Raw genomic sequence first — 23,852 nt, 5'->3', positions numbered from 1 at the left:
TTAAAACAGACATTGAAGAAAACAAAAAATACAAAAAGCACCTGGATTAATCAGAATTAACTCAGAACTGATCATTTATGATCGAAAATTTCTAGAATTCGGAATGATCCATGTATCAAATGTTGGCATACAGGTGACGTACCATAACATGGAGGTGCGCCAAAGTTGTTTCACTGTTTAAAAAAGGAGACAGAAGTAACACTACTAATTACAGAGGAATCAGCCTTCTGAATGCTTCGTATAAAATCTACATCAAAATAATTAGTGAAAGGCTTCGAAACATCTCTGATTCAGATTTATTAGAACGGAAAGCAGGCTTTCGTAAAGGAGGATCTCGTGCTGACGATGTTTTCACTCTGAAACAAATTATTTAAGAAAGTCAAGAGTTCAGTTAGGAGACGCATCTTACATTTACCGACTTTGAGAATTTCTGGTCAGTAATGGAGTGAGAAGAATTCTTCAGACACCTGATAAAAGTATGCCACGGTTTACACAAAAACACCAACATAAGAACAGATATTAGCAAGGAGCTGACACCGGAAATAGAGTAAAACCATGGAGTAAGACAAGTCTGTGGTATGAAACCTACACTATTCAACATCTACTTTAACAACTTGGTCAGGGAATGAGTGATGGACGGAGTACCTCAAGGTATAATAAATGGTCCAGGGAAATTTCTGAATACAATTATTTCTGCCGACGAACAGACAAACATACGGACAATGTTATTGCTTCCACGAAATAATCATCAGTAACATAATAATAGGAAAGGTGTCATATTTTCAGTATCTAGGTTGTGACAACTTTTTAAGAGAAAGACATAAATAATAGAAGTAGCGCCTCCCAACACGTATTTGTCACGAAAAGAAGAGCATTCAAGGGTAAAACTAGAAGAGAAACACAAATGAAATTTTATAATGACACTACCAACAGTACTAAATGGACCATAAAGCTGGACATTAAGAGCAAAAGAAGTAAGACAACGTGAAACATCACAAATAAAGTTCCTCAGATCAATGAAAAGGTGCAAAAGGAATGAAGAAAGAAGGAAATAGCTGGGGTTTCAGCCATTAACTGAAAAAGTGGTCCAGCGAAAGCAAGACTGGAAAGAGCATGTATTGCGTATGTCACCTCAGAGAATCACTGGACAAGAGATGGAATACAGTCCTATTGGAAGAGGTAGTATGGAAAGGCCGAGGAAGAGATGGTGAGGACGGAAGCGGCCATAAGGCCTCATCCTTGACTGGTAGCAGAAGAAGAAGGGTATTTGCTATTACCATGTGAAATTTATTGTAGAACTCAGTCTTTATTCTCCCTCATTTCCACTCGCTAGCCCTTGTTTTCCGGTAGGTTTTTCATCTCCCTTTGCATTCTGAATTGCCCATCCAGTATCCTCATACTCTTTCTCTATCTCTTTATCTTCAGCTTGAGACGTTGGCATGTATACCTGAGCTGTCATGGTCGGCGGTGGTTTGCTGTCGAATGCGGTGAGAGCAACTCTGTCACTGAACTGTTCACTGTAGCTCACTCTAAGCCGTACTTCCCTACTCATAAACAATCCAGCTCCAGTTTTACCAGTTTCTACTGCCGCTGATATTACCCTATATTCGTCTGACCTGAAATCCTTATCTTCTATCCATTTCAATTCACTCGCCCCTACCACATCTGTTGTTGTTGTTGTGGTCTTCAGTCCTGAGACTGGTTTGATGCAGCTCTCCATGCTACTCTATCCTGTGCAAGCTTCTTCATCTCCCAGTACCTACTGCAACCTACATCCTTCTGAATCTGCTTAGTGTATTGATCTCTTGGTCTCCCTCTACGATTTTTACCCTCCACGCTGCCCTCCAATGCTAAATTTGTGATCCCTTGATGCCTCAAAACATGTCCTACCAACCGATCCCTTCTTCTAGTCAAGTTGTGCCACAAACTTCTCTTCTCTCCAATCCTATTCAATACCTCCTCATTAGTTACGTGATCTACCCACCTTATCTTCAGCATTCTTCTGTAGCACCACATTTCGAAAGCTTCTATTCTCTTCTTGTCCAAACCAGTTATCGTCCATGTCTCACTTCCATACATGGCTACACTCCATACAAATACTTTCAGAAACGACTTCCTGACACCTAAATCTATACTCGATGTTAACAAATTTCTCTTCTTGAGAAACGCTTTCCTTGCCATTGCCAGTCTACATTTTATATCCTCTCTACTTCGACCATCATCGGTTATTTTACTCCCTAAATAGCAAAACTCCTTTACTACTTTAAGTGTCTCATTTCCTAATCTAATTCCCTCAGCATCACCCGACTTAATTTGACTACATTCCATGATCCTCGTTTTGCTTTTGTTGATGTTCATCTTATATCCTCCTTTCAAGACACTGTCCATTCCGTTCAACTGCTCTTCCAAGTCCTTTGCTGTCTCTGACAGAATTACAATGTCATCGGCGAACCTCAAAGTTTTTACTTCTTCTCCACGAATTTTAATACCTACTCCGAATTTTTCTTTTGTTTCCTTTACTGCTTGCTCAATATACAGATTGAATAACATCGGGGAGAGGCTACAACCCTGTCTCACTCCTTTCCCAACCACTGCTTCCCTTTCATGCCCCTCGACTCTTATAACTGCCATCTGGTTTCTGTACAAATTGTAAATAGCCTTTCGCTCCCTGTATTTTACCCCTGCCACCTTCAGAATTTGAAAGAGAGTATTCCAGTCAACATTGTCAAAAGCTTTCTCTAAGTCTACAAATGCTAGAAACGTAGGTTTGCCTTTTCTTAATCTTTCTTCCAAGATAAGTCGTAAGGTCAGTATTGCCTCACGTGTTCCAACATTCCTACGGAATCCAAACTGATCTTCCCCGAGGTCAGCTTCTACCAGTTTTTCCATTCGTCTGTAAAGAATTCGCGTTAGTATTTTGCAGCTGTGACTTATTAAACTGATAGTTCGGTAATTTTCACATTTGTCAACACCTGCTTTCTTTGGGATTGGAATTATTATATTCTTCTTGAAGTCTGAGGGTATTTCGCCTGTCTCATACATCGTGCTCACCAGATGGTAGAGTTTTGTCATGACTGGCTCTCCCGAGGCCATCAGTAGTTCTAGTGGAATGTTGTCTACTCCCGGGGCCTTGTTTCGACTCAGGTCTTTCAGTGCTCTGTCAAACTCTTCACGCAGTATCTTATCTCCCATTTCGTCTTCATCTACATCCTCTTCCATTTCCATAATATTGTCCTCAAGTACATCTCCCTTGTATAAACCCTCTATATACTCCTTCCACCTTTCTACCTTCCCTTCTTTGCTTAGAACTGGGTTTCCATCTGAGCTCTTGATATTCATACAAGTGGTTCTCCTCTCTCCAAAGGTCTCTTTAATTTTCCTGTAGGCAATATCTATCTTACCCCTAGTGAGACAAGCCTCTACATCCTTACATTTGTCCTCTAGCCATCCCTGCTTAGCCATTTTGCACTTCCTGTCGATCTCATTTTTGAGACGTTTGTATTCCTTTTTGCCTGCTTCATTTACTGCATTTTTATATTTTCTCCTTTCATCAATTAAATTCAATATTTCTTCTGTTACCCACGGATTTCTATTAGCCCTCGTCTTTTTACCTACTTGATCGTCTGCTGCCTTCACCACTTCATCCCTCAGAGCTACCCATTCTTCTTCTACTGTATTTCTTTCCCCCATTCCTGTCAATTGTTCCCTTATGCTCTCCCTGAAACTCTGTACAACCTCTGGTTCTTTCAGTTTATCCAGGTCCCATCTCCTTAAATTCCCACCTTTTTGCAGTTTCTTCAGTTTCAATCTGCAGTTCATAACCAATAGATTGTGGTCAGAATCCACATCTGCCCCAGGAAATGTCTTACAATTTAAAACCTGGTTCCTAAATCTCTGTCTTACCATTATATAATCTATCTGAAACCTGTCAGTATCTCCTGGCTTCTTCCATGTATACAGCCTCCTTTCATGATTCTTGAACCAAGTGTTAGCTATGATTAAGTTATGCTCTGTGCAAAATTCTACAAGGCGGCTTCCTCTTTCATTCCTTCCCCCCAATCCATATTCACCTACTATGTTTCCTTCTCTCCCTTTTCCTACTGACGAATTCCAGTCACCCATGACTATTAAATTTTCGTCTCCCTTCACTACCTGAATAATTTCTTTTATCTCGTCATACATTTCATCTATTTCTTCATCATCTGCAGAGCTAGTTGGCATATAAACTTGTACTACTGTAGTAGGCATGGGCTTCGTGTCTATCTTGGCCACAATAATGCGTTCACTATGCTGTTTGTAGTAGCTAACCCGCACTCCTATTTTTTTATTCATTATTAAACCTACTCCTGCATTACCCCTATTTGATTTTGTATTTATAACCCTGTAATCACCTGACCAAAAGTCTTGTTCCTCCTGCCACCGAACTTCACTAATTCCCACTATATCTAACTTTAACCTATCCATTTCCCTTTTTAAATTTTCTAACCTACCTGCCCGATTAAGTGATCTGACATTCCACGCTCCGATCCGTAGAATGCCAGTTTTCTTTCTCCTGATAACGACGTCCTCTTGAGTAGTCCCCGCCCGGAGATCCGAATGGGGGACTATTTTACCTCCGGAATATTTTACCCAAGAGGACGCCATCATCATTTAATCATACAGTAGAGCTGCATGTCCTCGGGAAAAATTACGGCTGTAGTTTCCCCTTGCTTTCAGCCGTTCGCAGTAACAGCACAGCACGGCCGTTTTGGTTAATGTTACAAGGCCAGATCAGTCAATCATCCAGACTGTTGCCCCTGCAACTACTGAAAAGGCTGCTGCCCCTCTTCAGGAACCACATGTTTGTCTGGCCTCTCAACAGATACCCCTCCGTTGTGGTTGCACCTACGGTACGGCCATCTGTATCGCTGAGGCACGCAAGCCTCCCCACCAACGGCAAGGTCCATGGTTCATGGGGGGCTACCACATCTAAACTGAGCCTTTTCATTTTCCTTTTCAGATTTTGTAGTTTTCCTGCTACGTTCGAACTTCTAACATCCCAAACTCCTCCTTGTAGAATGTTATCCCACCGTTGGTCATTCCATCTATTTCTCATGGTCAACTTCCCCCTGGCAATCACCATCTGGACATCTAAATCCAGCATCTTTTGTTACTGGAGAGGTCATCATGACAAGTTACAAATTAGAGTATACATTTCCTATGGATACACAATATGTGCCTTTAACATAGCGGTTTCCCTTACCTTCTGCATCATCATAGCATTGATCGTTTCTGATTCTCCCTCCTCTTAAAAGCTGATTCCCACCACAAGAGCAAGAGAATACCATAAAAATCTGTCCGTCCCTCCATCCTCTTTGATAAGCATGTTGGCACAATGAGGATTACTTACTATTCTGGATGTCTTCAGCAGCCATAGCTATGATGTTTGTTCAGAATTTTTAGTAGTGAATGATTTCGAACCCTAGACCCAGTACGTTTCGATTGGTAGTCATAGACACTAACCCAAGACCACTGAAATACATATAAATAGGTACTGACTGATTTTCTGTGTGTGCAAGAAGAAGAAGACTACTTAAGTGTACTGCAAGGTTACTGTAAACAATCACTGGGGCGTTTGAGGTGGACGAGTTCCAATTATAATGATATGTTATAAATTTTATATGTCAAATCACGGGCTTAAGAGAGAAGGAAGTTATCCGGAACCGTCTCATAATGAGCGCTGATAGGCGTCCAGTAGAGGCGTTAACATCTTCCTCCGCCAAAGAACATAGGTTCAGGCTGTGATGACTAAAAGTATCAAATATTAGTGAAACTGAAGTGTTACATCACAGGGTCAAGAAAAATCCCTTTCCCACCACAATACCATGAAATATAGATACGACCGAATTACGATTGACTCCTACAAGGGATGTTATTCTGTAGGCGTTACGAAAATGAAAAAGTGTGTAGAACAGATTTAAACCGATCCCTGTTAAAGATTTTGAATATAAAAACTTGCATGTAGCAGTACAGGTGTGTCTTGATTATTTCATAGTAATAGAGAAATACCTGTGACACGACTGAGATTTAGAATGAGAGTATGCATCCAATGTCAAGCGTAGTATATGCGGACTCTCTTTCCCACGTTTTCTACGTAACGTGGTAATAAAACACGGCAGTACTACTACTGTAACATACGGCAATATACAGGCACTAGTCTACGTTATACGTCATACATGGGACATAAGTTGACGTTCTGGATATGCTGCATTAGATGTACACTGTCATAAATATTATGGCAGAGTTAGCAGGAAATACTGTATGACCATGTAACTCCACAGAATGTAACTGCTTTTCTGTTAAAGTGGTACATCATCGTTTTACAGGTCGAAGATTAATAAAACCGACAAACGGCAGGAACAGATTCCTGACTGGAGATATAGGAAGAAATGTCCTTTGAACATGCGTCCCGAAATGTACCGATGCCATGGTAGACAGTGCTGACGAATGAAAGATCCTCTGATCACGTCCGCCTGCTTAGCTGAGGTGTAACATGCTTGCCTCCTATGCAGCGAGTCCGGGTTCGATTCCCGGCTCGGTTGGGGATTTTCTCCGGTCGTGGACTGAGTATTGTGTTGTCTATCTCAGCATCACCGACGTGCAGGCTGCCAAATGTGGCATCACCTGAAATAAGACTTGCAACGCAGCGGCCGAACTTCCGGTCATCAACGCCACAAGATCATTTCAATTTCTCTGACCGCGCCGCGTGTGTTTCAGGCCGTGTGGTTGACGCAGCTCACTGTGAGCAATAGAATGATCCGGTATTCATGTCGGGAACAAACCGAGATGGTGCTTGTGTAAGACCAAGCATATATGTGATGTCCTTAGGTTAGTTAGGTTTAAGTAGTTCTAAGTTATAGGGGACTGATGACCATAGATGTTAAGTCCCATAGTGCTCCGAGCCATTTGAACCATTTTGAACCAAGCAAATGGAAACGGTCGAGAGGCAGCACGGCTATACCAAAACAAGTACTCTCACAGACACCAACACCATCACACATCATTTCAAGCCCATTTAGGGCGTTTGTGCGGTTATGGGTCCTTTCAGACGAGCGTGCAGGGACGTGGCGGACTGTCCGTACGTCGGATTCGGAGGACCGGGTTGCGAAGGATATTGAGGCGAACCCCAGTACAAGCTCCAGGCAAGTGGCATGGCAACGTAGTGTATGTACGATTATGTGTGCTGGATGACAACCGCTACTATCCCTATCACCTGCGACTTGTCCAAGGATTATCACAAGCGAATTACTCTATGGAAAGGATTTTGTCTATGGTTTTTGCACCAGATCATCAAAATTTTTGCATTCCTGCCATCAGTCCTCTTTACCGATGAACCCACTTTCGCCAGTACTAGCATCATCAATCTGAATATTGTCATTTGTGAACTACAGACAATCCTCGGGGAATGGTTAAGACATCTTATTAGGATCGGTTCAGTATCAATGTGTGTCAAGGAACTCTTCGCGACCACATAAAAGGACGGGTGTTTTTGCACAACACCTCGATGAAGGAACTTGCCTGGAATTCCTGCGAAAACTCTGCCTGGGATGATTGAGAATTTGACTTTGGAAATAAGTCAGGTTATGTGGTTTTTGCATGACGGAGCACCACTCCACTTCCGGATTACAGTTTGTTAAAATTCGCCGACCCCTCAACAACATCGTTTCCGGACACTGGATGGGACGCGGAGCCCTGTAGCATGGGCTGCTAGATCACCGGACGTAAAATGACTGAATTTTTATCTCTGTGGGCATCTGAAAAGTGTTTTGTATGCTGAACCAGTTCCTAATGTGCAGAATCTTCAACAGCGTGTTCACGACGCCTGTGGCGTCATTCGCAGAGAGGCCGGAAAGTGCGAAAGAGTGCGGCAGTCCATGATGCCGAGTGTGAATGCGTGCATTGCATCCCATGGAGGCCACTTTGAACATGTTTTGTGACGTGGACGCGATGCATCTCTGTACTGTGTTCTGGAACGATTTGTTGTCGTTGCACGCACACCGTCCATTCCTGGACACATGCTCATAGGACCTCTTTTTCTCCATTTTCGGTCACGAATCCGTCACTGCAGTTGGCCAGTTTTAATAATGTTCATCCTGCATATTGAGACAAATTATACCTAGATAGGTCGATTCTTACAATGATCGTATCATGATGTTAAACGACCATCCAAAAAACTGTCCCTTGCTACAGCTACGTTTGTATCTATACAAAACACTGTAAAGTACACTGCATATATATGTCCCATAGTAGGAATTATTAGGGCCTTTTTCCGTGCCATTCACATATGGAGCATGGGAGGAGTGATTGCTTAAATAATTGTGTGTACCATTACTGTAATTAGTCTGGTCTTGTCCACAAGATCCCTAAGGGAGGGATATGTGGGGTGTTGTAGTACATTCCGAGAGACATCATTCAAAGTCGTTTCCAGAAAACTTCTCTGGATACTTCATGCCTATCTTCAAGAGTCTACCAGTACAATGCTTTCAACATGTGTGTAACATTTTCCCACAGGTCAAACAAACCTGTAACGATTCTTGATGCTCTTCGCTGTATATGTTCAATACCACTCTTAGTACTATCTGGCTCAGATCCTACACACTTAAGCAGTATTCTAGGACAGGTCACAGGAGTAATTTGTAAGCGAACTCCTTTGCAGACTGACTGCATTTCCGTAGTATTCTATCAATTAACGGAAGTCTGCTACCTGCTGTACTCATGACTGAGACTATGTATCCATTCCATTTAATGTCCCTACTATGTGTTACACGAAGGTATTTGTATGAGTTTACTAATTGCATCTGTGACTGACATACTGTAGTCATAGAATACTAGGTTTAGCAGTATCAACCTATGTACCACTTCGAACTGTTATTAACAAGCAGCCTTCACAAACAAACAAAATTTCTTTGCATTTTGTGGAAAAGTGAAAGTATTCTGCTACAGTAGTCACATGAATGCTTCAGGTATTGCTCTCTTGATAGTTAAATGCGCTTCATTCAGTATCTCTGTATCTGTAGGCCTCTGCTTTATTCGACATATTTTATGCAAATGTCTCTTTGTCCTTACAAGTTTCTAAACCGTTACTCTAAACCATGCTGGGAACCTCCCATTACGAACTGTTCTACTCGGTAAATATATTCCACCTTATAGTCAGCCATTCCTTTAAATTTAAGCCATAGTTTCTCTACAAGCTTTTGTCCTGAGCTAAGAGTTTCAACGACCTTAATGAGGTACGACACTACCACCTCTTCGCCTAGTTTACTGAACATCTAGACACATCATAAGAAGTATTGCATCACCCGAGTTCCCCGAACTCCTGAAGATGGACGTTGACTGAGGATATTGTATCACAGACACAGTCCCTCTGACTGTTCAGAGATGTCACTAAACCCGCTCAAAGATCTAAACAACCATGCATGAGCAGCGCCTATTAGACGGAGGATGTCCGACAGCCGGTCAGTTACAGCCATTCCACCAGGAAGGAGGTACTTGGCTCGTGTTGTCTGTAGATTAACCACGCCTAGACGGTAAATACCGCGGTTCGATCGCGTCCGCATTGTTACTTTGTGCTAAGAAGGACTCCCAACAAGGGAAGTGTCCAGGCATCTCGGAGTGAACCACAGCGATGTTGTTCGGACGTGGAGGAGATACAGAGAGACAGGAACTGTCGATGACATGTCTCGCTCAGGCCGCCCAAGGGCTACTACTGCAGTTGATAACCACTACCTATGGATTATGACTCGGAGGAACCCTGACAGAAAGGACACCATGTTGAATAATGCTTTTCGTCCACCCACAGGACGTCGTGTTACGACTCAAACTGTGCGCAATAGGCTGCATGATGCGCAACTTCACTCCCGACATCCATGGCGAGGTCCCTCTTTGCAGCCACGACACCATGCCGCGCGGTACAGCTCGGCCCAATGGACCTCTCTGGATTGGTCTCACGTTCTCTTCAGCGATGAGTGTCGCATAGGCCTTCAACCAGACAATCGTCGGAGACGTGTTTGGGAGCAACCCGGTCAGGCGGAACGCCTTAGACACACTGTCCAGCGAGTGCAGCAAGGTGGAGGTTCCCTGCTATTGTGGAGTGTCATTATGTGGGGCCGACGTACGCCGCTGGTAGTCATGGAAGGCGCCGTAACGGCTATACGATACGCGAATGCCATCCTCCGACCGATAGCGCAACCATATCGGCAGCATATTGGCGAGGCATTCGTATTCACGGACGTCAATTCGGACCCCCATCGTGCACATGTGAATGACTTCCTTCAGGATAACGACATCGCTCGACTAGAGTGTCCAGAATGTTCTCCAGACATGAACCCTATCGAACATGCCTGAGATAGACTGAAAAGTGTTGTTTATGGACGACGTGACCCACCAACCACTCTGAGGGATCTACGCCGTATCGCTGCTGAGGAGTGGGACAATCTTGGCCCAACAGTAACTTGATGAACTTGAGGATAGTATTTCACGACGAATACAAGCATGCATCATTGCAAGATTATGTGCTGCTAGGCATTAGAGGTACCGGTGTGTACATCAATCTGGACTACCACATCTGAAGTTCTCGCTGTATGGTGGTACAACACGTAATATGTGGTTTTCATGAGCATTTAAAAGGGCGGAAATGATGTTTATGTTGATCTCTATTCCTGTTTTCTGAACAGGTACCGGAATGCTAGCAACAGAGGTGACACAAAACTTTTTAATATGTGTTTTCTGTTACTGTTCTTGACCATAATATGTTTGGTAGTAAATCGGCGTTAGTGGTTTACAGTTACCGTAAATAACAAACATATCTTGTCAGATTAGTTATCTCCATTAAGAGGAGTAAGTATGATCTGTATTTATCATAACTTAGCGCTATTATCAAATTTGCCACTGACCATAAGCAGAAAACTTTTCAGAGAAACAGTAAATTTTGCAGCTACCCCTTTGTGATAGATATCTCGTTTCCGCTTCCGTTTTAAATGGTTGCTGGTAATACTTGTAGCGTAATAAGCCTGTATACCAAATTAAAAGAGAATCAGCAAACTTCGTTTAAAGTTGATTATTGTTTCTATATGGTCCTGGAAAACATTGCACCAGGCATAAAGCAGCCCCACCGTGTATGCTGTGCTCGGGCACGAGATGAGGTAATTGCTCTTCGTAAGATATTAGAAATCACCCTAACTACTGTCAAGCTATTGGAAATTGTTTCGAATTTATGTCTTGGGAGAGTTTCCAAAAGTACCTTATGTACCATTCTCTTCTGTGGATATTGTCTGTTCTGTGAGAAATATAGTATCTGTCACTACCCGTCTACTTGACTGTGAGTGGCGTGGTAGTGACGGGGCTAGACGTCCTTTATGGGGCAAACAGCGACTAAGGAGAACTCAGGACGTTATACTTATCCCACTATCTTCCATTAAAATCGAAACTGAACCAGTAAGACCCACTTCACCTTTGGGAAACACGCTGTGTCCTGTGTCAAAGGGAGGAAGTCACAAATGGGTCGATTAATTGTCGGCAGTTCAAACATACGACGAATAAATGGAAATTGGTAGCAATTGATGATAAGGAACACCAGACGCACTCAATGCTTCTGACTGGCGTCCTCATTCAACATGCTGAAGAGGCAGTTATGGCAGCCATTTAAGGTGAGGGGTGCAACCAGTTGTAAAGAGAGGCACACGTTGGAACAAACGATGCCAGTAGTCTGGGCTCCAACGGAGTACTTGGATCATTCCATCACTAACAGATAAGGTTGATAATACCTGCCCTGCTCGTGGAATTTCAACGAACATCACAGTCTCCAGCATTGTTCCCAGAAAAGATCTTACCCCTGAGTTCTGAATCAAGTAGGAGGTCTTTTGACTCGCCTTTCTTCCACTTTATTTAGTCAAACTGATAATTACATGCTCTACGGTCAATGAGACTATTAGAGGAGGTTGACAATGGCTGTTCCACTGAATCCAATAGTGGCTAACGCATGAAACGCGCTTGTTTTGTTTAGATAGCAACCGGAAGTTGACAACAGCGAGGTTTTTCGGGAAAATATAAGCTGATACCGGAAGGATAACCTAACTGGAAATGAAGGTGTCATATTTGTCACAGTAGACAAGAAACTGAAATCCACGGATATAGAAATTGAAGCTGAGTGCTAGACTGATTGGGCAAGACTCAGGATCAAGGCTGGGCGTATAATTATGACCGAATCCTTCTATAGACCACCAGCCGTACCTTCTAATGTAATCGAATACTTTAGAGAAAACCTCATTTCGCTTTTACATAACTTTCCTAATGTACGATAATCAACGGAGGAAGCATCAACTGTCCAAAAATCAATTGCGACAATTACACTTTTGTTAGAGATGTGCGTGACAATACATCTCCTGAAACATGATGTAATATCTTCTCCGCAAACTGCTTACAGCAGGTAATTGAGAACTCCGCTCATGATGGAAATACTTTAGATCTAGCGACAACAAATCGACTAAACCTCTTTGAGAATGTTCACATCGATATTGGTATCCGTGTCTATGAGGTAGTTATAGCAACAATGAATACTAAAATACATAGGGCAACTAAAACAAGTAGAAAGATGTACACATATCAAAAAAAAATTTTTGCATCACCCCGGTTTCCAGAACTTCTGAAAATAGACATTGACTGTGGATATTGTATCACAGACATAGTTCCTTTGACTGTTCAGAGATGTCACTAAACCTGCCCAATAATGTAAGCAACCATGCATGAGCAGCGCCTATTAGACGGAAGGGGTCCGACAGCCGATCAGTTCCAGTCATTTCAACAGGAAGGAGGTAAACGGCTTGTGTTGTCCGTAGTTCGACCATGCCTCGACGGTCAATACCACGGTTCGATCGCATCCGTATTGCTACACTACAGATAATTACTGCAAACGCCCTAAAATTTCCGGTAATAGATATTCCAGCACGGACTCTTAAGTAATTCGTAGTTGGAAACAGTATTAAACTGATCAACGTTACATTGCCTACACAGGTTAGAGCCAGTGGGAGCATTATGCAAAGACTGACTAGAACAGGCAGTGTATAACAGAAGACGAATGGGTAGTTTTGAGAGATGAAATAAGGAAGGCAGCAGGGGATGAAAGAGGTAAAAAGACAAGGCGTAGTAGAAATTCTTGGGTAACACAGGAGATGTTGAATTCAGCGGATGAAAGAAGAAATGTGAGGAAGGTGGCAAATTTAGCAGGCGAAAGGGAATACAAACGTCTAAAATATGAGGTTGACAAAGCGCAAAATGGCTAAGCAGGAATGGCTAAGCAGGAATGGCTAGACTACAAATGTAAGAATGTAGAAGCATATGCCACTAAGGGAAAGACAGATACTGCCTACAGAAAAATGGAAAGAGCCTCTGGAGAAAGAAAAGCGCCTCTATGAATATGGAAGGAGTATATAGAGGGTCTATAAAAGACGAACTTGAAAGCAGTATTATAGAAATGTAAGAGAACGTAGATGAAGATGAGATGGGAGATATGGCACTGCGAGAAGAATCTGGCAGCTCACTGAGAGCCCTGAGTCGAAATGAGGACCCTGGGGTAAACGACATTCATTCTGAACTACTGATAACCTTTGGAGAGGAGCCACTAAAAAACTCTTAGATCTGGTGTGCAAGGAATGTGAGACGGGCGAAATACCCGCCGACTTCAAGAAGAATTCTAATAACAAAGAAATCAGGTGCTGACAAGTATGAAAATTAATGAAGTAGCAGATTAATGGTTGCAAAATACTAACACGAATTCTTTACAGAAGCTTGGAAAAACTGGTAAAAGCCGACCTTGGGGAATATTAGTTTGGATTCCGGAAAAATATAGGAATACGCGACGCAATACTGACCATACAATTTATCTTAGATGATATATTAAGAAAAGGAAAACATTCGTTTATAGTGTATCTAGACTTAGATATACGATGTTGACTGAAGCACTCTCTTTAAAATTCTGGAGACAGCAGGGCTAAAATACAGGGAGCGAGAAGCTATTTACAACTTGTACAGAAGCCAGACGGCTGTTATGGGAGACGAGGAGCATGAAAAGGAATCAGTGGTTGAGAAGGCAGTGAGCCAGGGTTGTAGCGTATCCCCGACTCAAGTCTGTACACTGAGCTAGCAGTAAAGGACGCCAAAAGAATATTTGGAGTAGGAATCAAAGTTTAGGGAGAAGAAATAAGAACTTTAAATTTTTCCCATGACACTGTAATTCTGTCAGAGACAATAAAGAACTTGGAAGTGCAGTTGAACAGCATGGACAATGTCTTGAAGGGAGGATATAGGATGAACAGCAACAAAAGTAAAACATGGATGTTGGAATGTAGTCAGACTAAATCCGGTGATCCTGAGGCAATAAGATTAGGAAACGAGGCACATGAAGTAGTAGTTGAGTTTTACTACTTGGACAGGAAAAAATTGATGACGTCCGAAAATGTATACTGCCAATGGCAAGAAATGCGTTTCTGAAGAAGAGAAATTTGTTTATATCGAGTACAGAGTTAAGTGGTAAGAAGTCTTTTGTAAAACTATCTGCATACAGTGTAGCCTATGGAAATATAACATGGACGATAAACAGTTTAGACAAGAAGAGGAGAGAAGCTTTTGAAATGTGGTGCTGCAGAAGATTGCTGAAGATTAGATTGGTGGATCACGTAACTGATTAGGAGGTGGCCTGACTAGATGAAGGTATCGGTTGATAGGACACTTTCTGATACATCAAGGAGTTTTCAGTTTAGTACTGGAGGGAAGTGGGGGGGGGGGGACGTAAAAATCGTAGGAGGAGACCAAGAGATGAATTGAGTAAGCAGATTCAGAAGGATGTAAGTTGCAGCAGTTATTCAGAAATGAAGGGGCTTGCTCAAGATAGGGTAACATGAGGAGCTTCAAACTAGTCTTCGGACTGAAGACTACAACAGGACAGACATATCAGTTAAATAACTGAGAAGCTGTTTACCGATTTCTTTGAGAAAACATGGACAGATGATCATCAGAAAACATTCTGCAGTCGTTCCTACAACCGCAAGGAGATGGCTATCTCCAACAGGGCAATGTCCCTATTCGTTCTTGTTCCTTACCCCAATATGATACGTATGATCTTTGTCATCTCCTGTGTTCATCATCAATAACACATCTATCCCCGCCGGCCGCTGTGGCAGAGCGGTTCTTGGCGCTTCAGTCCGGAACCGCGCTGCTGCTACGGTCCCAGGTTCGAATTCTGCCTCGGGCATGGATGTGTGTACTGTCCTTAGGTTAGTTAGGTTTAAGTGGTTCTACGTCTAGGGGACTGATGACCTCAGATGTTAAGTCCCATAGTGCTTAGAGCCATTTGAACATCTGATCCCATTAAGGAAATATTAAATCTTTGTTGTGTCGCACACTTCTTGAGGTGTGATTGAAGGTTCTCTCAGCCCCAGGTGTCAACATTGTTATTTCTTTTTTACTACTCCACCTGCAGGAAATAATGATTCATAGGAAATATTCATCCACATTCCGTATTGATGAAATCGAGATACGCCCTCTCTGACAGCAATTCCAAGAGCGCTGTCGAGTACTTTCTGATAGATTTCAATTTAATCCAAACTTTTGCAGCATTTTCTCATGATCATTCTACATTAACAGCTAGTATCTGACTGCTTGCCAAATATTGACTAAGAAAGCCTCTTCTAGCATACGGACAAGTTATCTCCTAGTCGAGCGCCATAACAGTAGCTAGTGGTAGTAACCTTAGCCATGTCCGAGTGTAGCTCTGCGCAGTGTTCATAATGACTTGTCGAGAGAGAGGGAAATGTAGTCTACTTGAGTCAAAGTGCCACCTGTGTGTGTGCAGGATGGTGGAAAGCACGCTACACCCTCCAGCTGATGGGCATGCTGGGCGTGGCAAACCTGTATGCGCTGCGTGTCAATCTCTCGGTGGCCATCGTGACAATGGTCAACTTGACGGCGCTGGAGATCCGAGAGGCCAGGGACGGTCATCACCTGAACGGCTACGCCAACACCAGCACTGAAGACGTCTGCCCTGGAGAAATCTACGAACCGAGCACTGCGGACGTGAGTAACTCTCATTGTTCCAGCAGTTGTTAGTCTTTTCAAGTCACATGTGGAGCGCTGGACTGAAGTAGTGTGTGTCTTAAAGTTACCACAACCATAGAATTCGCGATGTAATCACTGCGGTAACTATGATCTGAAGCAAGGCATTTCACTATATCGAATCAAAGTAGTCCTTCAAATACGGCATTTCCTTGCTCTTTTCAACCTGGAAGATTTAGTTCACGTCTATAGATCATTTCAAGAAAGTTTCAGGAAAATGACGAAACACCTATTTCATTTATATCCAATTGGTGAAATGTCTTTCCAGCAGGTGCTCAACCATTTTCAGCGGAAAATTTCGCTGTTCTGGGTATAAACGATGGTGTGGTTTGGCGATGGGTATGTCCGATATGCATTGCATTTGGGATAGTGGCTCTGAGCACTATGGGACTTAACATCTATGGTCATCAGTCCCCTAGAACTTAGAACTACTTAAACCTAACTAACCTAAGGACAGCACACAACACCCAGCCATCACGAGTCAGAGAAAATCCCTGACCCCGCCGGGAATCGAACCCGGGAACCCGGGCGTGGGAAGCGAGAACGCTACCGCACGACCACGAGATGCGGGCATTTGGGATAGTCAACACTTGCCCGCAATGGCGTCATACTCACCTCTCGCTCATTATAACGCTATGAAACGCGTGTTGAACGTAAATTTCCAAGCCTCAGTATACTGCTGATATATTACTAATAAAGGACCCAAATGCATCCAAATCACACACCGAAATGAGAAGAACTTTAGAAAGGATTAGTCGTGGTTCACAGCAAACAGCTTAATTCTTAATCCTACTGTATCTGATCCAGATAAAAATACAGTGCTTTCAGGTATTAGTATAGATGAATGAACATACAGTGAATCAAAGTTAGTGTTCGAAGTTCCTAGGAAACCACTTGGATAAAAAACTGAAGTGGCAAAATTACACGGATCCTTCAACAAAAAACATGAAGGTTCAACCCTCTTTTTGAGAAGCGAATGACTCATTGCTTTTCAGCGCAGCGCTCATCATGTGATAGTGTCGTAAGTTTTATGTTTTTTTGTAACGCCTGTACGTTGCTGCAGTTTTCATCCACTATATACGGAATGTCTCAAAACGGTTCATTCGATATCACCAGATCATATGTTCTACATGGGTAAAGATGACAGTCTGATGCGTAAGTTAAAATTTACCGCAAGTTACTGTTATTATTTTGAAAAGAACCAATCAATTTTATAAGGGTGTAACTTTCACATGATGCACATAGAATCTTCAACTGCTTTCTGCAATTACGTTCAGGATCTATGTTTTCATTACATTTCAAAAATGTTCAATGTATTCTTCACTTTTTTTTTGAGTCTGTTGACTTCTGACTGATTTGATGCGGCCCGCCACGAATTTATCTCCAGTAGCAATCTCCCATCTCAGAATATCTCTATGAGGATTATTGCCTGATGTCTTAACAAATGTCCTTTCATAATGTCCCTTCTTCTTGCCAGAGTTTTGCATATGTTACTTTCTTTGTATGTCCTGAGGAGAACCTACTCAATACTTAGCTTATCATTTCACCCGATTTTCAATATTCTTCTGTAAGATCACATCTAGAACGCTTCGATTGTTCTTTTTTCCCTACAGTCTATGGTTCACTCCCACACAATGTTGAGCTCTGCATCTACATTCTCAGAAATGTCTCCTAAAATTAAGGCCTATGTCTGACATCAGTAGATTTTTCTTGTCCAAGAATGCCCTCTTTGCCAGTAATAGTCCGCTTTTTCTATCCTGATTGCTTCATCTATCACGGATGTTTTTGCTTCCAAGGTAGCAGATTCCTTAGCTTTGTCTATTTTGTGATCATCAACCTTGATGTTAAGTTGCTTGCTGTTCCCTTTTCAGCTACTTGTCATTACTTTCGTTCTTCTTCGATTTACTGCCAGTCGCTAACCCAGACGCACAAGAAACATCTGGACCATAGTCGAACTCATCCGACACTTCTACAGACGCGTCCGGTGTTACCGTATTCTGTGATATTGCTGTACGACGTTGCAGTTCATGCAAAGCTGTTGGAAGGGAAGGTGCGGCCGCGCGCGCGCGCTCGCGCGCGCGCACACACACACACAGAGTCATTTATATACCCCCACAGGAAAGGTCACATATCGAGAGATCAGGCGACGTTTAAGGACAGTGGTTCTACGTGAGATGTGTATACACCTTATAGTCGACCCCTCGTTGAGGCAACACATTGTCAAGAAATGCTCTTATATGCCTGTGACAGTGTGGTGGTGCTCCGTCGAGCTGAAAAATTAAAAGGATCAATTCAGACCAGTCATTTAAAAATGCAGTAAATATAGCAAGTAGCATGCGATAACCCATGTGGGTGAGGCAGAAAAGGATTCTTTGTGTGAACCAGTACCACACAGAGAAACAGAGTCTAATCAAAGACACTAGGGATGAATCAACAAATAAATACTGCTTTCCAGGCTAATTTAACATACGAACCAAATGTGAATGGCCAGACATGAAATGTAAGCTTGAAAAAGTAAAACAAAGGCATAAATGCCAAAGAATGCCAATTTGTGAACTTCAAAACTAGGTTACAATATAAGTTCCAGACCGTGTTCTTCAGTGTTAGTTCTGGCAGCAGCCACCCTATGATGTACAACTGAGTGTTGGGGCAACAGGGGTATCAAGGCGTTTTGTTAGTGCTGAATGCATACATTCAGGGGCAAACTTGACTGAATTACAACTTCTAGCTCCGTTAATTGGCTTGATTTACGACCCCCTGGGGATAACCTGTTCTTCTAAGGAACCTCCCACCCCTTCCCCTCCTCCTCCTTCCCCCCCAACCCTCTGGAAACCTCCAACGCTTCCTGTTGAAAGATGCAATAGCCATCCCCGAATTGCTCTTCAACAGTGGGAAGCAAGAAGGTGCTTAAAACATCAATGTAGGCCTGTGCTGTGATAGTGCCGCGCAAAACAAGAAGACTTGCAAGCCCCCTCCATGAAAACCACGACCATGCCATAACACCACCGCCTCCCAATTTTATTGTTGGCATTACACACACTGGCAGATGACGTTCACCGGGCACTCACCATACCCACATCCTGCCAATCGGATCGCCACATTGTGTACCGTCATTCGTCACTCCACACAACGTTTTTTCCACTGTTCATTCGTCCAATGTTTACGCTCCTTTCACCAAGCGAGGCGTCGTTTGGCATTTACTGGCGTGATGTGAGGCGTACGAACAGCTGCTCGACCATGAAATCCAAGTTTTGTCACCTCCTGCCAAAGTGTCATAGTACTTGCAGTGGATCCTAATGCAGTTTGGAATTCCTGTGTGATGGTCTGGATAGATGTCTGCCTATTACTCATAACGACCCTCTTGAACTGTTGGCGGTCTCAGTCAGTCAACAGACGAGGTCAGTCTGTACGCTTTTCTGCTGTATGTGTCCCTTCAGGTTTCCACTTCACTATCACATCAGAAACAGTGGACCTAGGGATGTTTAGAAGTGTGGAAATCTCGCGCACAGACTTATGACACAAGTGACACCCAATCACTTGATCACGTTCGAAATCCGTGAGTTCCACAGAGCACCCCATTCTGCTCTCTCATGATGTCTAATGACTACTGAGGTCGCTGATATGGAGTGCCTGGCAGTAGGTGGCAGCACAATGCACCTAATATGAGAAAGGTATTTTTTTTTGGTGGCGTCCGGATACCTTTGATCACGTAGTGTACAAAACCAAATTGCGAAACAAGCAGCACGGAACTTCACAACAGAACATCAGGGTGATAACAGATGCAAACTCTGAGTTTATTGAATCAGTTGGTCTGAATCCCACATTGATTTTGGTCGATACAACTAATATTGTGGAATATGACAAGTGTATTATATGCCAGAAATACTTCTCCCATAAATCTAATGCATTAACCACATTTAACAGGAATGATGAAGTTTGTTGACATTGTCACCCAACACCAAGACACTTTATCCCTACCATGTAAGAGTTCCAAAAATCTTGATGGATCATTTACGAAGAGGGATGGTACTGCTACAGTGGCATCAAACCTTACAGTAATGCTTTAGTATCCCTGTTTAACGAGATACGATATGGACTTAATGGGACCGAGACGGACTACACATGCATTGTAGGTATAAAACCAACTCTTGAAACGTATGTCTCTGCTTCTCACTCTGATCTGAACAATTTAGAAAATGCTGGATGTTTCATTGACGAGCCAGTGGATAGAACGATGGAAGAGTACAAGACATTTACTGCATGTATACCTGTAAAATTGCTTATGGGATACTATGAGGACATGTGGCGAATTATTCAGAAAGCTAAACAGGTACTTATTCTGGTTCAGAGTGCAACGGATGACAATTTATACATTCAGGAAGTTTAGAGGAGAACGAAATCACCATCAATATACTAACATGAAAAATGCCACAAATCACAGAATCGGATGAGCAGTGTTTGAAGCTTATAAAGGTTCTGAATGCTGGTGTATTTCTACCGTTATCTTTCTGTTCAAAAAATGGCTCTGAGCACTATGGGACTTAACTTCTAAGGTCATCAGTCCCCTAGAACTTAGAACTACTTAAACCTAACTAACCTAAGGACAACACACACATCCATGCCCAAGGCAGGATTCGAACCTGCGACCGTAGCGGTCGCGCGGTTCCAGACTGTAGCGCCTAGAACCGCTCGGCCACATCGGCCGGCTATCTTTCTGTTCATGGGAGATTTTCGAGTACCCGGTGCTACCGACTGCCAGCAGACAGATGAAGTCTATTGAAACCCCGTTCAGCTGGAGATGCCCACGTTCATCATACTTATATTTCAGACCAATAGAAGAGGAAATATAGCAAATGATTCCACCAGATCCAGATGATACAGATGCTGAAAGGTTCAAAGAAAACTTGAGTCTGATTTCAAACACGTACCCGACTCATACGATTGTAGTAGGTGGTGACCTTAATTTCCCCTCGATATGTGGGTGAAAATATGTTTAATTCCGGAGGTACGCATAAAATATCATCCGAAATTGTGCTAAACGCATTCTCTGAAAATTATTTCGAGCGGTTAGTTCATGAGCCCACGCGAATAGTAAACGGTTGTGAAAACACGTTTGACCTCTTAGCAACAAATAATCCTGAGTTAATAACGAGCATCGAAACCGATACAAGGACTAGTGAACACAAGGTTGTCGTAGCGAGACTGAATATTGTAATCTCCAAATCCTCCAAAAATAAACGAAAAATATACCTACTCAAAAACTCAAATAAAATTCACTTGACGCCTTCCTGGGAGACAATCTCCACTCATTCCAAAGTAATAATATAAGTGTAAACCACATGTAGCTTGAATTCAAGGAAATAGTATCAACAGCATTTGAGAGATTTATACCAAATAAATAAACAAACGACGGAGCTAATCCTCCTTGGTACACAAAACGGGTTAGAACACTGTTACAGAAACAAGGAGACAAACATGCCACATTTAAACAGACGCAAAATCCCCAAAATTGGCCATCTTTTACAGAAGCTCGAAATTTAGCGCGGACTTCAATGCGAGATGCTTATAACAGTTTCCACAACGAAACTTTGTCTCGAAACCTGGCAGAAAATCCAAAGAGAATCTGGTCGTATGTGAAGTATGTTAGTGGCAAGAAACAATCAATGCCTTCTCTGCGTGATAGCAATGAAGATACTATCGAAGATAGTGCTGTCAAAGCAGAGTTACGAAACACAGCCTTTCAAAATGCCTTCAAAAAAGAAGACGAAGTAGATATTCCAGAATTCGAATCGAGAACAGCTGCCAATATGAGTAACGTAGAAGTAAATATCCTGGGAGTAGTGAAGCAACTTAAATCACTTAATAAAGCAGGTCTTCTGGTACAGACTGTATACCAATTAGGATCCTTTCTGACTATGCTGATGCATTAGCCCCATACTTAAAATCATATATAACCGTTCGCTCGACGTAAGATCCGTACCCAAGGACTGGGAAGATGCACAGGACACACGAATATTCAAGAAAGATAGTAAGAATAATCCACTTACTTACAGGCCCATATCGTTAACGTCTATATGCAGCAGTATTATGGAACATATATTGTGTTCGAACATTATGTATTACCTCGAAGAAAACTGTCCATATACACACAGTCAACATGGACCTAGAAAACATCGTTCTTGCGAAACACAACTAGCTCTTTATTCAAATTAAGTGTTGAGTGCTATTGACAAGGGATTTCAGATCGATTCCGTATTTCTGTATTTCCGGAAGGCTTTTGACATTGAACCACACAAGCAGCTTGTAGTGAAATTGCGTGCTTATAGAATATCGTCTCAGTTATGCGACTGGATTTGTGATTTCCTGTCAGAGAGGTCACAGTTCGTACTAACTGACGGGAAGTCATCGAGTAAAACAGAAATCATTTCTGGAGTTCCCCAAGGTAGTGTTATAGGCCCTTTGCTGTTCCTTAACTGTATAAACGATTTGGGAGACAATCTGAGCACCCATCTTAGGTTGTTTGCTGATAACGCTGTCGTTTATCGACTAATAAAGTCATCATAAGATGAAAACAAACTGCAAAACGATTTAGAAAAGGCATCTGAATGAGGTGAAAATTGGTAGTTGAACCTTAATAATGAAAAGTGTGAGGTCATCCATATGAGTGCTAAAAAGAATCTGTTGAACTTCAGCTACACGATAAATCAGCCTAATCTAAAGGCCATAAATTGAGTTAAATACCTAGCTACACTCCTGGAAATTGAAATAAGAACACCGTGAATTCATTGTCCCAGGAAGGGGAAACTTTATTGACACATTCCTGGGGTCGGATACATCACATGATCACACTGACAGAACCACAGGCACATAGACACAGGCAACAGAGCATGCACAATGTCGGCACTAGTACAGTGTATATCCACCTTTCGCAGCAATGCAGGCTGCTATTCTCCCATGGAGACGATCGTAGAGATGCTGGATGTAGACCTGTGGAACGGCTTGCCATGCTATTTCCACCTGGCGCCTCAGTTGGACCAGCGTTCGTGCTGGACGTGCAGACCGCGTGAGACGACGCTTCATCCAGTCCCAAACATGCTCAATGGGGGACAGATCCGGAGATCTTGCAGGCCAGGGTAGTTGACTTACACCTTCTAGAGCACGTTGGGTGGCACGGGATACATGCGGACGTGCATTGTCCTGTTGGAACAGCAAGTTCCCTTGCCGGTCTAGGAATGGTAGAACGATGGGTTCGATGACGGTTTGGATGTACCGTGCACTATTCAGTGTCCCCTCAACGATCACCAGTGGTGTACGGCCAGTGTAGGAGATCGCTCCCCACACCATGATGGCGGGTGTTGGCCCTGTGTGCCTCGGTCGTATGCAGTCCTGATTGTGGCGCTCACCTGCACGGCGCCAAACACGCATACGACCATCATTGGCACCAAGGCAGAAGCGACTCTCATCGCTGAAGACGACACGTCTCCATTCGTCCCTCCATTCACGCCTGTCGCGACACCACTGGAGGCGGGCTGCACGATGTTGGGGCGTGAGCGGAAGACGGCCTAACGGTGTGCGGGACCGTAGCCCAGCTTCATGGAGACGGTTGCGAATGGTCCTCGCCGATACCCCAGGAGCAACAGTGTCCCTAATTTGCTGGGAAGTGGCGGTGCGGTCCCCTACGGCACTGCGTAGGATCCTACGGTCTTGGC

The 23,852-nt window shown here is 43.0% G+C and overlaps 1 protein-coding gene across 1 annotated transcript in view; it reads left to right on the top strand.

Moving 5' to 3' along the window:
* Positions 1-23,852, top strand: part of LOC126252459 (putative inorganic phosphate cotransporter) — a 159,038-nt gene that overhangs the window by 27,522 nt on the left and 107,664 nt on the right. The window contains exon 2 of the mRNA XM_049953354.1: positions 15,884-16,104. Within this exon, the coding sequence (XP_049809311.1) occupies positions 15,884-16,104 (221 nt within the window). The remainder of the gene's footprint in view (positions 1-15,883; positions 16,105-23,852) is intronic.

The sequence above is a fragment of the Schistocerca nitens genome, chromosome 4 (genome assembly GCF_023898315.1).
Source record: "Schistocerca nitens isolate TAMUIC-IGC-003100 chromosome 4, iqSchNite1.1, whole genome shotgun sequence".
Taxonomy (NCBI): Eukaryota; Metazoa; Arthropoda; class Insecta; order Orthoptera; family Acrididae; genus Schistocerca; species Schistocerca nitens.
This window is presented reverse-complemented; position numbering and strand designations above follow the sequence as displayed.